This window comes from Gilbertella persicaria (genome assembly GCF_025201335.1).
Source record: "Gilbertella persicaria strain CBS 190.32 chromosome Unknown B0P05scaffold_57, whole genome shotgun sequence".
NCBI classification, from domain to species: domain Eukaryota; kingdom Fungi; phylum Mucoromycota; class Mucoromycetes; order Mucorales; family Choanephoraceae; genus Gilbertella; species Gilbertella persicaria.
In genome coordinates, this window is record NW_026252018.1 from 35393 (window position 1) to 52745 (window position 17353).

Here is a 17353-nt window from a genome sequence, read left to right on the forward strand (position 1 = left end):
AGGAAAGAGAGAGAGAGAGAGAGAGAGAGAGAGAGAGAGAGAAAGGGCATTGTTAATTGTTTGTTTATTGTGACGTTTATAAACAGGAGTTTTTGTTTAGATTCATTTCCCTTTTTATTCTTTTTTTTTTTTTTTATTATATCCTCCCTTTTTTTTTTTTACTAGATGACACTCGAGCCTTCCCCATTTCGGATAAGAAAGTCCATAAGAGAACTTGTGCATAAACCACGAATAAATAAGTCTCAAAAGCATTCTGTTGTCTTACCAGCACTTCCTCCTCATGACCCAAAGACGGAAGAATATGCCTATGACGTTCTTTATGAATGTCAAAGAGGGTATGTGTGTGTGTGTGTGTAACTCTATCATGATGGACTCATGTATCTATCTCTAGATCATTAGCAGTAGGCTATAGTTCAAAGACGTAAGTTCTAAGCATAACACTCATCCATGGCCTGATGAACATAACTTATAGTCTATTACAATTCGACCCTAATCCATGGTGTGATGCAGATATGAGGTAAGATTCAATGGCATTGTAGATGGCTCTATTGATCGCTTCTATTTAGATTTACACCCATGAATATCGAGAATTATCAATTACCAGATCCTACATGGGAATGGGTAAGATACACAGAAGACATAGACCTATAGACTTAGTTGTGTAGATTAGTAAGGATTGGATGATTGACATGACTGAAGATGTGGATGAAGCAGGATGGCAATATGCACTTAAATTTCATGGTGCAGTGTGGCATGGTAAATAGGGATTATCTGATAGACCAATGACTGATTTAGATAAAAAGGGAACTACAAGCATTTTCGATCCTTTGTGAGAAGAAGAAGATGGATCAGATTAAGACATCGATGGATATCATCCAATCCAACGGAAACCATAACAACTACTACCAGTACCATAACAACTACTACCAGTACCATAACAACTACTACCAGTACCATAACAACTACTACCAGTACCATAGCAACAAGTCATTTAAATATCATCAGTCGATTAAAAGCATGTCGACTTGATAGAGAAAGAATGGCTCTATTGAATGAAGTTATGCAATCCACATTACCTGATTTAGAAGACACTGTGCTAGAAAAGGTAGTCATACATACACTGTCATTATCTTACTTAATATTAGGCACCTGAGTATATGGACACATTTGATTATGAAGATACTAAATTCAAATTTATTTCCTCACTATTACAAAGAAAATATGGTGGTTCGACTCAACCTGAACTTACGCCACAGGAAAAAAAAGCATTACAATCACTACGATTTTATTGTGATCTCCAATCTATTTTTAAGCAGTTGTAAATAAATATTTTTTTTTCTTTTGTTCTATTATGACAAGACCTATTGTTATCAATTATGAAGGTTCAGATATGGACGTGTCTTCTGACGATGAACTTCAAGTAAGTGAACCGTATCTAAACAGAGAAAGACATACTCATGACTTTAGTTGCCTCATGAAAACATGGTTCAACAATTAAGACACCACATTCAACAACAAGAACGACATCAAACACCTATTCAACCCCATGTAGAAACGTTCTTACCACGAAAACCTATTGCGATTGATGACTCAGACACGGAATCTGTCGATTCATTCAAGACCGCACCAGACACGCTACCTGATGAACCCATAGAAGTAATGACTCATGACTTGGAACGCCAGTTAAGAGATCTAGAAGAACAACTACGCAAGAAACGCATAGAAGGAGACTTTCTTCAAAAGCAACTCCAGGACAAAAAAGCAGAGAGAGAAGCCCTTCGGATTAAGCGACTCGAGAAAAGTGTACGCAACTCAATTCGACTGAGAAAAAAGCAACCTCTCAAGAGTATCTTGGTCACTGACACAAAGAAGAAAAAGGGTAAAGAAAAAGATATGGGCCATAGTTTATTGGCACTTGCTCAGACTGAGAAGCCATTATCTCGTTCTTATCAAAAACAATATGCCAACTTTGACCCTCAAAATTTAACAAGTGATGTCTTGATCAAGGATGAAATCAAACGACGCGAACGTATTAAAAAAGACGAACAATCATCTGAACAAAATCCAACAGAACAAAATAAAGAACTTACTGAACACAAGCCAGTGAAGCAAGAAGAAAAAAACCATAAAGAAAAATCGACCAAGAAACAAAAAGTCATGCCAGCTATCAAACAGAGTGAAGTTAGAAAGAAAATCTTGGAATCATTTCAATTAAGCAAAATCACACCAAGACAAATGAAAATTCAATTGTGTGATTTATGGGAATATGCAAAAAATCATAAGCTATCATTGTTCCAGGAAGTCAATGCACGAGAATTGCGCAAAAAGCTTATACGTCGCCTGGACCAAGATGAGAACATGCCTGCCATCGTTCAACTCAAAAAGGGACGCAAGTATACTCCCACTAAACATTTGCTCTTAGGCCCTGAATATTATGGTCATCCAGATATGTTGGACTACGACACATTTGATTTAACACAATACGATATTTACCGTGTGATTGAGGACTTTGCTTACTTGTCACCCAAATCCAAGCAAAGCACAAAATCTCTTGAAGAAGAAGAACCCAAAGAGAGCACAACTCAAGGTAAGCCTCAGTTACTTTCCCTTTTTGATACCCAAATGTGACTTTCTAAACAGATAACAAGCGAGCGAGGCCAGAAGAAACACAAGGTAAAAATGTACAGACTAAATCAAATACTTACCGATATATATAGACCTCAAGAAGCCTAAATTGATTGCAACACCACCACCTCCAAAAAAGCAGAAAAAGAAACAAAAAACAAAAGGATCGTCTTTTGCCCCATTGTATGCACCTGCACCACCTATACACCAACCCTTTGTTCCGCCCTTTATATTACCCATGGATGGCTCATTTAATCAAGGTTTCTTGCCCCAATCAACCGAGAGACCCTATGTACCAGCCGTGCTTCCTAATCGATTACCTTTACGATCTCAAACTATTTCACCTGCTATTATTTCTCAACAAGTGCCTCCTCAGCAAGTGCCTTCTCAACAGGTGCCTCCTCAACAGGTGCCTCCCCAACGGGTGCCTCCTCAGCAAATATCTTCACCTTTTCCAATGGCAGAGTCATCAAACAAGAAACAAGAACCCAAAAAGCATGAATCTAAGCATGACATGAAAAAGAAATATGAACCCAGGTATTATATGAAAAAGAAACAAATATCACCTGAGCGTATGATTCAAATCATTGATTCTGTTGAAGAACAAGACCCTGTGAACAAATCAAACAGGCAAACATCTGTAAACCATTCGAATGACCAAACACCTGCAAAAGAATCTACTTCTAAACCATCATTTACACCCTATCAATCTGTTGTAAGTGCCTTGGGCGTCTCTAGCATCGTACGTGAATTAGCACAGTCCAAGGAGAATCTATTGAAAGAGGCAACGAAACCCATACCCAATCATGTTGATACACAACCAGCACCTTCTCAGCCAGCTAAGCGAACTGAATTATGCAATGCTGAAAGTGCAGGTGGTGTTTGTCGTGTTCGTAACTGTCCTTTTGTTCATTTTAGTGACTTTCAATCATAATAAAAATAGATAGCATGAATTCTATAATTATGAAAATGACCATTTCAGAATTGTCAACATAATGCGACATTTCTTAAAAGGGTTATTATTATTGGCCCATCTCATCTATAAAAAAATACAGGCTATAATTTGATGTGATTTTTGTACCACAACCTTTCTTTTCCTCTATCTTTTTTCCACCATGGGTAACCTTATATTGACAGCACCTTGTTTGTTCACTCACAATGGATTGTATAGTTGTAGATACATTTGAATACCTTGAAAAAACCTTGAAGGAACGTATTATGTTTCTAGACGGCGCTATGGGTACCATGGTTCAGCGCTTAAAACTTCAAGAATCCGACTTTCGAGGTAGAGAACAGAAAAAAAACGAAAGAGATTAATTGTGTGTTAGGTACGGAATTTCTGAATTGGTCTAAAGATCTCAGAGGCAATAATGATTTATTGACCTTAACCAAACCCGACGCAATTTATACCATTCATCGCCAATACCTTGAAGCAGGAGCAGATATGATTGAGACCAACACATTTAGTTCAACCTCAATTGCTCAATTGGATTATGCCTTAGAGAATTATGCATATAGACTCAACAAAGAAGGAGCTGTATTGGCCAAACGAGCTTGTGAAGATGTAAATAATACAAGTACCTATAGACACTAATGATTTAGGTTGCAAAAGAGACGGGTGTGCCTCGTTTTGTATGTGGCGCCATTGGCCCAACCAACCGTACATGTTCTATTTCGCCCTCAGTTGAAAATCCAGCTTATCGAAATGTCACATTTGATGAACTAGTCATTGCCTATGCAGAACAAGTGCGTGGATTATTAGATGGTGGTGCTGATATCTTATTAGTGGAAACAATTTTCGATACATTAAATGCAAAAGCTGCTTTGTTTGCTATTGACCTTGTGTTTGAAGAAGACCAGTAAGTGAATTAAGGCTACATATCTATGCTCATACAACACCATATGTTAATAGAAGACCCAAAGTGCCTTTGTTTATTTCAGGTACGATTGTAGATCAAAGTGGTCGTACATTATCAGGTCAGACAGGTGAAGCATTTGTAACCTCATTGAACCATGCTAAACCCGTTGCTTTTGGCTTGAATTGTGCTTTGGGTGCTGAACAAATGAAGCCATTTGTTCAAAACATCAGTCGATTTACAGATGCTCATATTATCTGCTACCCTAATGCTGTAATAATGTCTAGAGTGCCTATTGTACATAGCTCATATCTATTCTATAGGGTTTACCTAATGCCATGGGTGAGTATGACGAAAGCCCTGAAGCGATGGCCAAGAATGTGGAGCCATTTGCCAAAGAAGGCCTTGTTACCATTGTTGGTGGTTGTTGTGGTACAACACCTGAGCACATTAAGGTAATATTTACTATCTTTAAGCCAACCTCATCTCATGTTTGTTATTAGGCTGTTGCTGAAGCTTGTAGTAAATACAGTCCTCGTGTCAAGCCTCCTTCTAAATCCAATGTAATGCTGCTCTCTGGTCTTGAAGTCTTGCGAGTGGATGAAACCACAGGCTTCGTCAATGTCGGTGAACGTTGTAACGTAGCTGGCTCTCGCAAGTTCTGTCGTCATATCCTTAAAAACGAATATGAAGAAGCACTGGCCATTGCCCGCGCTCAAGTAGAGAACGGTGCTCAAGTGGTGGACGTCAATTTTGATGAAGGTCTCTTGGACGGTAAAGCAGCCATGACCAAGTTTTTGAACATGTTGGCTTCTGATCCTGATTGTGCTCGTGTGCCTTTGATGGTCGATTCTTCCAATTTTGCTGTGATTGAAGCAGGTCTTCGATGTGCTCAAGGCAAATGTATTGTCAACTCCATTTCTTTAAAGGAAGGTGAAGAAGAATTTATCAAGAAAGCCAAGATTATCAAACGATTTGGTGCTGCTGTAGTTGTGATGGCTGTAAAGTATTTCGTACCATGTATTGTCATATTAATCCCTATGGATAGTTTGATGAAGTAGGTCAAGCTGCTGAAGCAGACCGAAAGATTGAGATCTGTACTCGTTCCTATCGTATTCTAGTGGACAAGGTTGGGTAAATACGAAAGACATACGAAAGAAAGTGTACAGCTCATAATTTAATCAGATTCAATCCTTATGATATTATCTTTGATCCTAATATCCTCACCATTGCTACCGGCATGGGTAACGTCTAGCAAAGTATTTCATTGAACATGAACTGATGTTTATTGTTTAGAGGAACATAACAATTATGCTGTTGAGTTTATTGAAGCCTGTCGAGCTATCAAGGCTACACTTCCTGGTGCAAAGATCAGTGGTGGTGTTTCCAACTTATCTTTTGCTTTTCGTGGTATGGACAAAGTACGTGAAGCTATGCATTCTGTCTTTTTATACCATACCGTGAAATCGGGTATGGATATGGGTATCGTGAACGCTGGTTTCTTGACAGTCTACGATGATATTCCCAAAGATCTTTTGAGACTTTGTGAAGATGCTGTCTGGAACCGTGATTCTGAAGTCACTGAAAAACTTCTGGATTATGCTAAAGCACATTCAAAAGATGCTAAAAAAGACGAAGATTTAGAAGAATGGAGAAATTGGAGTGTGACCGATCGTATTTCTCATGCTTTAGTGAAAGGCATCATGAAATATATTGTGGAAGATACAGAAGAGGCCCGTCTTGACAAGCAAAAGTATCCCCGTTCTCTCAATGTGATTGAAGGTCCCTTGATGGCTGGTATGAATATTGTAGGTGACTTGTTTGGTAAAGGAAAGATGTTTTTACCTCAAGTCATTCGTTCTGCTCGGTAAGAGGATTGATAGAAAACCCCATTTTTAATCTGACACACACATGGATCATAGTGTAATGAAAAAAGCGGTTGCTCACTTGGTGGAGTACATTAAACTTGAAAAAGAGCAAGACATGGCCTTGTCTGGAGAAACAGAAATCAAGGGTAATGGTACTATTGTCATGGCTACTGTCAAGGGAGACGTACACGACATTGGCAAAAACATTTGTGGTGTTGTTCTCGGTTGTAATAACTACAAAGTCATTGACTTGGGTGTGATGGTGCCCTGTGATAAGATTATCAGGACAGCTATTGAAGAAAAGGCAGACGTGATTGGTCTTTCAGGCCTTATTACACCCTCTTTAGAAGAAATGGTGATTGTAGCTAAAGAATGCGAGAAAGCAGGTCTCAAGATTCCTATTTTGATTGGTGGTGCTACGACTAGTAAAATGCACACGGCTGTCAAAATTGCTCCTCAATATTCTGCACCTGCAATTTATGTTTTGGATGCTTCCCGAAGCGTCCCTGTAGTTGCCAGTCTTTTAGATGAAAACATGCGCGAAGAATTTGCTGAAGATATTCGTGATGATTATGATGAAATGCGTGAGGAATACTATGAAGGTTTAGAAGAACGTCGTCTGTTGACCATCGAAGCTGCTCGAGAAAAGAAAATGGAAATTGACTGGATCCAACATCCTCCCGCTATCAAACCCCAATTCCTGGGCACGAAAGTCTACGATGACTATCCCTTAGAGAAGTTAGTCGACCATATTGATTGGAATCCTTTCTTCCAGGTCTTTCAGTTGCGTGGTCGCTATCCTAACCGAGGCTTCCCCAAGATTTGTGATGATGAAAACGTAGGAAAAGAAGCCAAGCGACTCTATCAAGACGCACAAGACATGCTCAAGATGATCATTGACAAAAAACGCTTGACGGCTCGAGGCCTTGTTGGCTTTTATCCTGCTCATGCTGTAGGTGATGACATTGAGATCTATACCGACGAAAGCTGTGAACAAGTAGCCGCTACTTTCTACGGTCTTCGTCAACAAGCTGAAAAAGATACAGAAGAACCTTATTATTGTCTCTCTGATTTTGTGTCTCCCAAAGCCTCTCACATATCAGACTATGTTGGTATGTTTGCTGTCAGCACTGGTTTTGGCTGTGAAAAGTTGGTAGAACAATATGAAGCAGACGGTGATGATTATAACAGTATCATGGCCAAAGCCATTGCAGATCGTTTGGCTGAAGCCTTTGCAGAAGCATTGCATGAACAAGTCCGTAAAGAAGACTGGGGATATGCTTCTGAAGAGCACTTGTCTGCTGCTGATCTTTTTGCTGTTCGATACCAGGGTATTCGTCCTGCTCCTGGTTATCCTTCTCAACCTGACCATACAGAAAAGAAAACAATGTGGCAATTGGGAGATATTGCTGAAAAGACAGGCATTACTTTGACCGAATCCCTCGCGATGGACCCACCTGCCAGTGTTAGTGGCTTGTTTTTTGGTCATGAGCAGAGTAAGTATTTTGCAGTTGGCAAGATAGAAAAGGATCAAATTCAAGACTATGCTGCTCGTAAGGACATGGATGTCGAAACTGTTGAGAAATGGTTAGGCACTATTCTTGCCTATGATCACTAATATATGTACAATCTATTTATTAAAATAAAAAAGACTACCAAGAATTAGCTTGTTCGATTTCTTCCAATTTCTTTGCATGCTTGTTGACAACTTGAATGATGTTGTTGATCTTTAACTTGTCAGCATCAAAAGCAAGTTTTTGACCATCACCTAATCAGGTAAGTTATTCTGTATAGTTAAATAAACAACTTACGATAGACCACTTGAATGTGAGAGGTTGCTTTGGGATCATTCAGGATATCAGTAGATATCTTGATGCTTGGGTTTACTTTACGTGCAGCATTTGTGTTGATATGATTCAAGAATAATCTAATATTTTGCCAGGGTAAGTTATTGCACTCATATTGACAAAATTACCTTGAAGATTTAGAAGCAATGTTAAAGGGTGCCAATGCAACCTTGACTTCAGTGATTTGTTTCATAAACATGGTAGAATAGTAGTCAATTTGGTAAAAGATTTTTTTTGTTCTTTCAGGCCCTTGAATTTAAGAAAATCGGAATTTGAATAATTTTGTCAGCGAGATTTACTCATCTTTCTCTCTCTCTCTCTCTAAACTAAGCAATGCGGATTCTTTACTGAATAGTGTAATAAAAGAATAGTTTCATTGCTGTTTGAATCTAATTGACCAAGTCATTTTGTTTAGGAGTATTTCTGGTGTTGCTAGAATCATTTCCATTAAGAGAATCAATTAAATCTCAATGAAAAGGAGTATAAATATCTCATTTACCGACCTTAAATGAATGACAAGCAGTCATAGAATTTATGAAAGTGTAAAGGAGTTTAGGCCATATTTACAGCATGAACAAAGATTTAAGCGGAGCATTAACTCACAAGTAACTCTGGCAATAAAACAATTTTTTTGAAAAAATAACTTTTTTTTCCCTTAGACACTAAAAAAAAAGGCAGAGAGTAAGGAAGAAACTCGAACTACGCACCTATATAAAAAGAGAAAAAATAAACGCTTCTTAAGCGAAGACTGACCCATACTATATTTGAATACCAGACTATCATGGGCTCTAAACCAAGCAGTACAGCAGCAGTTCAAGCTAACGCAACCAAACGTAAACGCTCTAATACCCAGGCTTCTCATCATAGCCGCCTTCACTTGGACACTCCAAAAACAGTTGTTCTTCAGCAAAAAGAACAAATAAAAGTTATTCCAATACCTGCCCAAGTTTTCATGTAAGTGCAAATAGAATCAAAAATCAAAAAGAAATTTCATCTCATTTTATATGATAGACCCAAGGTAATCCTATTGAATAAACACATGTATGACTGAAAACCTACCTTAGTTCGATCAACAGACATGTGCTCAACTATTTCAGCATTATGCTGACCCTGATTCTTCAGACATGATTACACCTGAAGGTACAAAGCAATTTTTTGAGGATTTAGGTGTCCCTATAGAAAATGTATGTATGTGTTAGTCTTTTTTTTTTTTACTTGCTGACATAATATATAGGTCTTGCTTTTCGCTATAGCATGGAGAATGCAGATTTCAACCATGGGTATGTAGAAAAGATAATACTAGAATGACACCGAATTAAGTATGTATGGACAGGGTATATTACAAAGGATGAATGGATGTCTGGCATGAAATCACTAGAGTATGTCAAAATAACAGAAACAGCGCAGCTCATCTCTTTTGATAGTTCTGATTCACTTGAAAAACTGCAACAAAAAAGGCCTGAATTTGAAAGAGTATTTGAGGATTCAGACCAGTTTAAAGAAATGTATAGGTACACTTTTGGTTATGCCAAAAACAACGATCAAAAGTGCATAGAAGTTGAGGTAAAGAACAGTCAACAGCATACTTATATGACTGACTGCTATTAGACTGCATCTGTCTTATGGACAATGCTACTCAGTGATAGATATCCCATTGTACATGAATTTATAGCGTTCTTACAGGACAAAGCACCAGTTAAAGTGATAAACAGAGATCAATGGAATAGCTTTCTAGAATTTGTATCGACTGATTTATCCGACTATGATGAATCATTAGCATGTATGTTATACCTTGGCAAAAAGAAAAAAAAACTAAGTTAAAATAGGGCCAGTATTATTTGATGAGTTTGTAGAATGGAGAACAATGACTAAATAAAGCTGAGGTTTTCAAGTGACACAAAGTATGTCTATTCAGGGAATTTACTTTCAACTAAACCTCATGTTATTCACTGGTAATACAGTCTTCGAGATCTAAAAGATAGAACTTTAAGAAAAAAAACGTTGGTGTTTATTTATAGAGAAATGAAAGATGCAAATAATACATGGTGTGTTTAGGAATGGTGGGCTTCTTTGTTTTCAAGTGTTAACTTATTAAATGCTTCAATATCACCTTCACTTAACAATTCTTGTTCTCTAGTCTGCACTTGGTTCTTTTTACGAAGAGCAGGGAACAGGAATTCTTCTTCTTCTTCATCGTCATTAAACATAGAATTGACTTCCATTCTCATACGAGGTGAAGCAGGAGCAGATAAAGGCTTAGGGATCTTGACAACATTGCTCTGTAAGAGTTCTTCTTCATCATCGTCATCAACAAAACTATCAGGATAAGCACGACGAAGAGCAAGTTGACGTGCCTTGATATATTCAAGACCCATACGCTTCCAGTCTAGAAGATCAGATAAACGCTCTGTACGGTTACGTTGGTTAATACGTTGTCGGCGTGTCTTTTGAACAAATTGGTACATTTGATCACACAATTGCTGAAGAGAATCTTCCACAGACTTCATACGACGATCTGTAATGTAAATACCATAGTCTTCACAGTTTTCAATATTTTCTTCCATAAAACAACCAAAGCCAGATAAATTAGTAGTGACAGAAGGAACACCCATCACAGTACATTCAGCAGGTGTATAGCCCCAAGGTTCATAGTATGAAGGGAAGACACCCAAGTGACAACCACGCACAAATTCTTCATAGTCCATACCAATCAATGGGTTATTGGCATTCAAGAATTCAGGATGGAATACAACCTTGACACGATCATCTGAGTTATTGAACATACCAAGTCTTCTTAACTGATTCAAGACAGGATCCTTGTGGTCATCTACAATGTTGTGTGTGACAATGGGTGGTAAAGAAGTACGCTTGAGCGCAAAGACACGACGCTTCAATAACACTTTGTCGGCGTCTGAGAGGAAATTGGCAGGGTTGATGTCTTCAATGCGAAGAGCGTTTTCATAGATGGCTTTACCGACACGATCTTGAATTTCACTTACTGTTGTACGCAATTGACGAGTCACAGCTTGACCCTTCAAAGCCTCTACGTTAAATGAATGTGTAGCTGTAGGCATAATAGCAAAGGCAACGACAGTCATTTTGGAACCAGAAGATTTGAGACGAGCATTTAAACCTTTAACAAATTAACTACACGGTTCAATGGTGCACCTGTATAATAATACTTACGAGAAAGAGATTCTATAAACATATCAACACCCTTATTGCGATATTCGTAACGGCCTGCGGTAAATATGTAGATGGTGTTATCAAGATCGAAATCATAATGGCCATAAAAGTGACCACGTACGAAATCATGGATTTTTTCTTTAGCTACAGCATGAAGGTTTTGGAATTCATGCATGGCCGAAAACTTGACAACGTTCAGACCATTAGGCAAGACACCATCTTGTCTCTCATTAGCATTTACTATATAACAATTCTCCTACACTTACCAGGTTTACGCTTCAACAAATGCTCGGATTCATAAGCCGTGATATGGGAAACAGTCGTGAAGACATCAGCACAATGAGCAGCGCCACGCTCAATACAATAACGGTGATAAATACCACGCTTGCCAGCTTCTTCATCAACGTCAAACTTGGAGAGATTGTTATAAAAGTCAACAGAGCCAGCACATAAGTAACGACCCAACAAAGTGGCATGTGTAGTGAAAATGGTACAAACGTCAAGATGACGCTTCTTGATGAGGGGAATGGCTACACCAGCTAGCCATTCGTGGAAGTGACATATAATGGCGGGGTCTCCAGATTTGTTGTACTACAAGCACAAGGCAATTAAATTCTCTGTCCCAGCTTTTTCCAGCTGCATTTCTTACCTTGGGTGCAAATTCACCAACAAACCAAGTAACTAAATAACCAAAAAGAATAGCATCGTTTGTCTCAGTATCGTTAGGAGGAGAAGGAATGCCAGCAACACGCCAAAGATCACCCTTCCATTCATCCAACTTATGAGCAACACTGCCCGTATCAAACAAGAGCACATAAGGAGATCCTTCAACCAGCCAGCGACCATAAAGATATTTTACGCCCTGTTGAGTCATAGTATCAAGTGCTTGCTTGATCTTTTCGTTAGCGGGTTCACATGCTTCAACTTCCATAGGAGCAGACTTATAAGATAAAGGGCCAATTAACGTATAACGATCACCAAATTCGCGCATGGTTACAGGCACTTTGGTCTTGATCACAGTGTAGATACCACCCACTACAAGTGTGTCAGTATGGGCGCACGCATAAAGACGACTTACCTTTATTAGCGACTTCCCAAGCAATTTCGAAAAGTAGAGGATTATATACATCTCTTTGGATAGGTGTAGTCATATTGAGTGGAAGAAGAGAAGAAGGTTTAGATGCAGGAAAGAAAGAGAGAAAGAAAAAGAAAACAAAAACAAAAACAAAAACAATGCAACACGCATTTTATTCATGAAAAAACTGTGTTGTATACACAAGTTCATTGGTTACCTTGATACGATGGGAAGTTTGCTGGTAAAGTTTGTGTGCACTGTCTTTTGAATCAATTTTTGAACCGGCGATTGTAACAAGAGCAAGTATAGAGAAGCTGGGAGATCCTCCTTTGAGGTCAGCTAAAATCATTGGCGACTTGAGTTTTCTCAAGAGTAGCAATCATGCAGATTTATTATATATGTCATAGACCTATATTTTGTGTTATTGAAGGCCTTTCATGCACAAGAATTTTCATTTCGAATGATTCTTGCTGATTTGTCTACATTGTTGATATACACACTTTGTCTAATATCCTTGTAGAAAAAAACAGGTAAATATCAAGTAAGAAATACCCCAAGAGAATTTGAAACAACAAGCAAATTGACTGCATTGAATAAAGTTTGTTTTACTACATAATTATAGCATCGCAGATTAGTCTGATTTGATATAGACGCGTTTTATTCTTGATCTGATTGGTATTCCGCAATGATAAGCTCTTATGTAAGACACTCCCACACCTGCTTGGTGAAAATATTTCCTTATTGTGCTGGTTACATATAAAAGTCTAATTTTTTTCCCTTCTATACTTTTCTACTAAAAACCTTTTGTGTTTGTAGTACCAAGAAACAAACTGTACGCTTTTATTTTAAATAAGAATGATATGAATTGATATATGTGTTTTGATTGAAAATATATACGTGTATTAATAAGTGTAAACTACAGTTCTTAGGCCAAGAATCTACCAACAATATGAAGGCCAAACACAGATGCAATGAAAGTCAATGAAAGGACCAAAACAACAACAGGATCACTATAAAAAATCATATTATAAGCAAACCATTTGCTATATATATGTATGCACACTCTTTTAATACTTACACACGAAGACCTGGGGAGTCGTCAGAGTAGATACGCATCATACTAGAAGTACTTCCACCGGGAATACCACCACGAGCAGCATTGTTAGTGTTGCTACGAGAGGTGACACGTTTTCTATAGATTATAGTCAATACCTTATTTCAAAATCCATGTCTTTTTTTTTTAGTTGAATCACTACATGATTGCCTTAAAAGAAGGGGCAGGCAACAAGTCCAAAAGAAAAAAGAATGTTGTTTCTTACCTAATAGTACCCTTGGGTGTAGAGGAATCGGCTTGCTATTATAATATAATGATAAACATTAGTAAACACGCCAGACTGGCACAATAGATAAAGCCTTACCATTTTGTGATGAAGTAAAAGGCGATGAAAAGAAGAAAGAATTCCTTAAAAAACCGCAATGAGGATAAATAAAGTTGCACAGACTGTTGTGGTCCATTGATTGGTGCAAATAATTCAATAGAGTTCGCTTTCAAGATGGCTTTTGTGACGTAGAAAAAAAAAAGAGCATGCCCAATAACATCTGTTTGTATTCTTTTTACACTTTTAAGTCTTAAAGAAAGATCAACTTGTATATTGTCTTCAAATATTGTGTTTTGTGAAAATAAATGGAATGTATAATGATAATATCAAATTTACTTTGGTACTATTTAATATGCACAAGCAATGTTTGTAAAAGAGATATTTTGCAGCTTTATCATTGCAATTATCATGAGCAAAATCTAATTGTTTGTTCATTCAATTTGGATTGTTTGCTTAAAAGTATAATTTACACAACAGAAGTGAAGTGACTTTAGCATATGAGCATTGATCTGTAGTACGGTATATCGTGGATCATTCCATCTTTTTTGTCTTGCCGCGCTATTAGTAAACATATCAGACGTTTTTCTTTCGAATACGGCTTTGCTTTTTTTTTTCCTTTGAGAAAATAAGTCATCATTTTGTCATCATTATCATTGATGGTAATTTCTAGACAGACACTATCAACTTTAGAATAAATGTCAAGCAGATGTGCAATATCAATCGAAACTTTTTCTAATTTTTCATAATGTAAATTGAATATGTAGCTCTCTTGAGCAACTCGATATCCTTGAAGTGTGCAGTCTTCGAATTCAAGCCTTTTCATATGCGGAAGCTAAGGAGATAGGATCTCCAGAATTTGAGGCACTATACCCTTTAAATCGCTTAATAAATACATCCATAGCTTGAGAGTCTGCTCTCTTGATTAGAATATTGAATGCAAAAGGCCTGTCAAACGAGGTTGTCAAATCTTCAGAAAAATAAAGGGTGTGCAAACCAACAAGATGGCTATAGATATATCTACAAAGCTCTTCTGATAAAGTATGCATGTCTATAATGAGACACTTAACTGAGGAATGTATGTTAGTATTTTCATCTCTAAAAGGAATCAATTGACGACAAGTACAAGGAGATGCGATCTATAGCGTAAAGTAAGATTCTTGAGTCGAGGGAATTCAGACAAGAGGCCACATAGATCCTTTGTTTGTTCTTGATTTTTTATATTTCTTGTGCTTTTATTTGACCACAAAAAAAAGTACTTTTTCCACTGCCAAACTGCAACTTTGATTCGCTGATAAAAAGAGAAAAGATGCTACAATATATAGCATGATAGTTCCACTAGATATACCCATAATGCGAAGAAAATGAAAAGCGACTTGGTGATATTGAACAATTAGTGGTTATGAATGCAATTAAAATGTACTCAAAATATATTCAAAATCAAAAAGTGCGCCAACAGTACTTTTAGATAGCCATTGTGCTCTTGATACGCGGTAAACTGCTCATGAAGCAAGAAATATGCAGAAATGCACATAATTTACTCCATCAAAAACCGAAAATAATCCAATTTGGTAGTGGAAATCATTTATTTGCTCTAGAGATAAGGGACTTTCTTTGACTTATTATCATATTGATATATGCCAGCAAGTTATTTTTTTTTGGGGGTTTATGCAAAATGATGCCAAAGACTCTTTATGTTGAAAAATTTTAACAGCAAGATATTGAGTTGCATCTGGACAAAAAAACGAAATATGGTTTAGAAATACATCAATATAAAGCTTGATTAAATTGATGTCTCAAGTAGAGTAGCCTATTGTAGTGCGCAGTACATAAACATTTAAAGCAAACATATTGTTTTCAAAAAGTGCTTGTGATCCAACACGCAAAATATAATGCAACGTTTCTGTATATATCGTGTAAACTTTTCGTGTAGTTTTTCCAGATTGAGCACTTGAAGTATGTTTATTGATGCAGGAGCAAAATATTTATTATAGTAAGGATCGCTTGTACTACCTAAGCTATGAATCTCAATCAAATATTTATCGAGCAGGACTAAAATGCAGTTCATAAAACTCACCAGATCAACAGCTCATTGTATCATTGTATCTTAATAAGATACTCTACTTGAATAAACAAAGGCTTCAACAGCGAGAACGACGACAATGCATGCATGCAAATCTTTGTGTTTTTCTTGGACATATAAAGGTAGCATAAAGCCTGTTTATGCACGTATAAATACTCTAGATACCTACAAATGATGTTTACTAACTTCCATGGTATCTTTCGAGTTGATTTGGACAAAAAAAAAAGCGACCTGTAAAAGATAGCCAAAATAGCCTTTTGATCAAAGGGTACTAGCCATAAAAATCATGGAGCTGACAAGTCCTCAAGCTTTTTTTTACGCTACAGAACGAAAAATTGGGCTATTGGCAAGATTAAGTACTCAAAATGAGCGCCAGAGACTATATTTTTTACTGAACGTGTTTACTTAACAGTTGTACTATAAAAATACTATAATATGAGCAAAAAATCTCTAGAACATTTCTGCTTATTTACTCAATACTCTACTAACAAACACCTTGCGTTTTCTGTATCAACAGAGCTAAAACACACAAATCTACAGCTTTTGTCACTGCACCAAAGCCTAATAATTGCGTCTTTATGCAGTTCTAAGAAAAAACCCCATTTCGGATGCGGCAGGAAGAATTGGAATTGATCTGTTTCAATCTTCGCATATAGCCATTCCACACATCTTTTGTCCATTTACTCCATATTTACATTACAAAATGCCTATATCTCTATTTTTCTATGTTCTTTTATACTCTAAATAGCATAAATTACTTTAGAGAGACCCATTGCTAACAAGTTTTGTAGGTCATCTAGAGCAAAAAGGCTCAAATTACAGCTTAAACAGGCCAGTCTTTGATGCATCATTACTCGACAACCAGACTACTAAAACGGCCTCTTTTTTCATTTAAAACGTTTTTTGAGTCCATAAATTGAATGGTATCATTAGTTTGGTAGTTGAGTGTTTTTTTTTTATTTTTTTTTATTTTTTTTTATTTTTTTTATTTTTTTTATTTTATTTTTTCATCTTTTTATTTAATGTAATTCTTCTAAAATTAGCGGCACTTCAGCATAAGCAGTGGAAATTTTCTTCGATTGATTGCAGAAATGGAAATTTTTGGCTAAACCTTTACTCAAATATGGAAGAAAAATACAATTGCGTATGCTGTGGTGAGAGTGTATTTTTTTTAAAGCTAAAAATAATTGTTTTCCAGAAATGTTTTTCTGTTGGCACAAATATTTTTTTTTTGTAGTTGGATTTTATTTACAATATTATTGATTAGTCACACATAGCAGAGAGGTGGGACGTCGAAAAACAGGAGTAAAGAAAGACGAAGTAAAGATCATACAATGATCAGGGCTATTTTAGCAAGGAGTGATTTTTTGTAGCTAAGGCTACCTGGTAAATTGTATCTGAAATGATACAAGAATGTTCAAAAGCAACCTGGTTAAG

The 17353-nt window shown here is 37.0% G+C and overlaps 7 protein-coding genes across 7 annotated transcripts; 4 read left to right on the plus strand and 3 right to left on the minus strand.

Annotated features, from left to right (window-relative positions):
• Nucleotides 1-145: 145 nt before the first annotated feature.
• B0P05DRAFT_560293 (uncharacterized protein) lies at nt 146-1345 on the plus strand. Its single transcript, XM_051580356.1, has 7 exons — nt 146-335; nt 392-421; nt 473-517; nt 567-621; nt 666-756; nt 804-1105; nt 1146-1345. Exons 1-7 carry the CDS (start codon nt 166-168, stop codon nt 1320-1322), a joined length of 870 nt encoding a protein of 289 aa, XP_051430481.1. The 5' UTR covers nt 146-165; the 3' UTR covers nt 1323-1345.
• Nucleotides 1346-3717, plus strand: B0P05DRAFT_560298 (uncharacterized protein). Its single transcript, XM_051580357.1, has 4 exons — nt 1346-1420; nt 1468-2587; nt 2641-2673; nt 2718-3717. Exons 1-4 carry the CDS (start codon nt 1352-1354, stop codon nt 3557-3559), a joined length of 2064 nt encoding a protein of 687 aa, XP_051430482.1. The 5' UTR covers nt 1346-1351; the 3' UTR covers nt 3560-3717.
• Nucleotides 3718-3843: 126 nt separating this feature from the next.
• Nucleotides 3844-7967, plus strand: B0P05DRAFT_479130 (methionine synthase; the record flags this gene model as incomplete). The annotated part of the gene is made up of 10 exons (XM_051575053.1): nt 3844-3910; nt 3954-4189; nt 4228-4484; nt 4538-4754; nt 4805-4936; nt 4985-5482; nt 5530-5615; nt 5667-5725; nt 5778-6318; nt 6404-7967. 10 exons carry the CDS (start codon nt 3844-3846, stop codon nt 7965-7967), a joined length of 3657 nt encoding a protein of 1218 aa, XP_051430483.1.
• A 34-nt stretch (nt 7968-8001) lies between these two features.
• B0P05DRAFT_591366 (uncharacterized protein) lies at nt 8002-8395 on the minus strand (the record flags this gene model as incomplete). The annotated part of the gene is made up of 3 exons (XM_051582902.1): nt 8002-8117; nt 8161-8276; nt 8325-8395. 3 exons carry the CDS (start codon nt 8393-8395, stop codon nt 8002-8004), a joined length of 303 nt encoding a protein of 100 aa, XP_051430484.1.
• Nucleotides 8396-9482: 1087 nt separating this feature from the next.
• Nucleotides 9483-10164, plus strand: B0P05DRAFT_286402 (potentiating neddylation domain-containing protein). The gene is made up of 4 exons (XM_051573444.1): nt 9483-9575; nt 9621-9759; nt 9805-9976; nt 10023-10164. Exons 1-4 carry the CDS (start codon nt 9553-9555, stop codon nt 10070-10072), a joined length of 384 nt encoding a protein of 127 aa, XP_051430485.1. The 5' UTR covers nt 9483-9552; the 3' UTR covers nt 10073-10164.
• Nucleotides 10165-10247: 83 nt separating this feature from the next.
• Nucleotides 10248-12533, minus strand: B0P05DRAFT_591368 (glycogen synthase; the record flags this gene model as incomplete). Its single annotated transcript, XM_051582903.1, has 5 exons — nt 10248-11329; nt 11383-11601; nt 11649-11973; nt 12032-12417; nt 12461-12533. 5 exons carry the CDS (start codon nt 12531-12533, stop codon nt 10248-10250), a joined length of 2085 nt encoding a protein of 694 aa, XP_051430486.1.
• Nucleotides 12534-13249: 716 nt separating this feature from the next.
• On the minus strand, nt 13250-13895 carry B0P05DRAFT_560316 (Sec61beta family-domain-containing protein). Its single transcript, XM_051580358.1, has 4 exons — nt 13876-13895; nt 13777-13811; nt 13536-13649; nt 13250-13467 (listed from the first exon to the last, which is right to left on the minus strand). Exons 1-4 carry the CDS (start codon nt 13876-13878, stop codon nt 13383-13385), a joined length of 237 nt encoding a protein of 78 aa, XP_051430487.1. The 5' UTR covers nt 13879-13895; the 3' UTR covers nt 13250-13382.
• Between the last annotated feature and the right edge of the window lie 3458 nt (nt 13896-17353).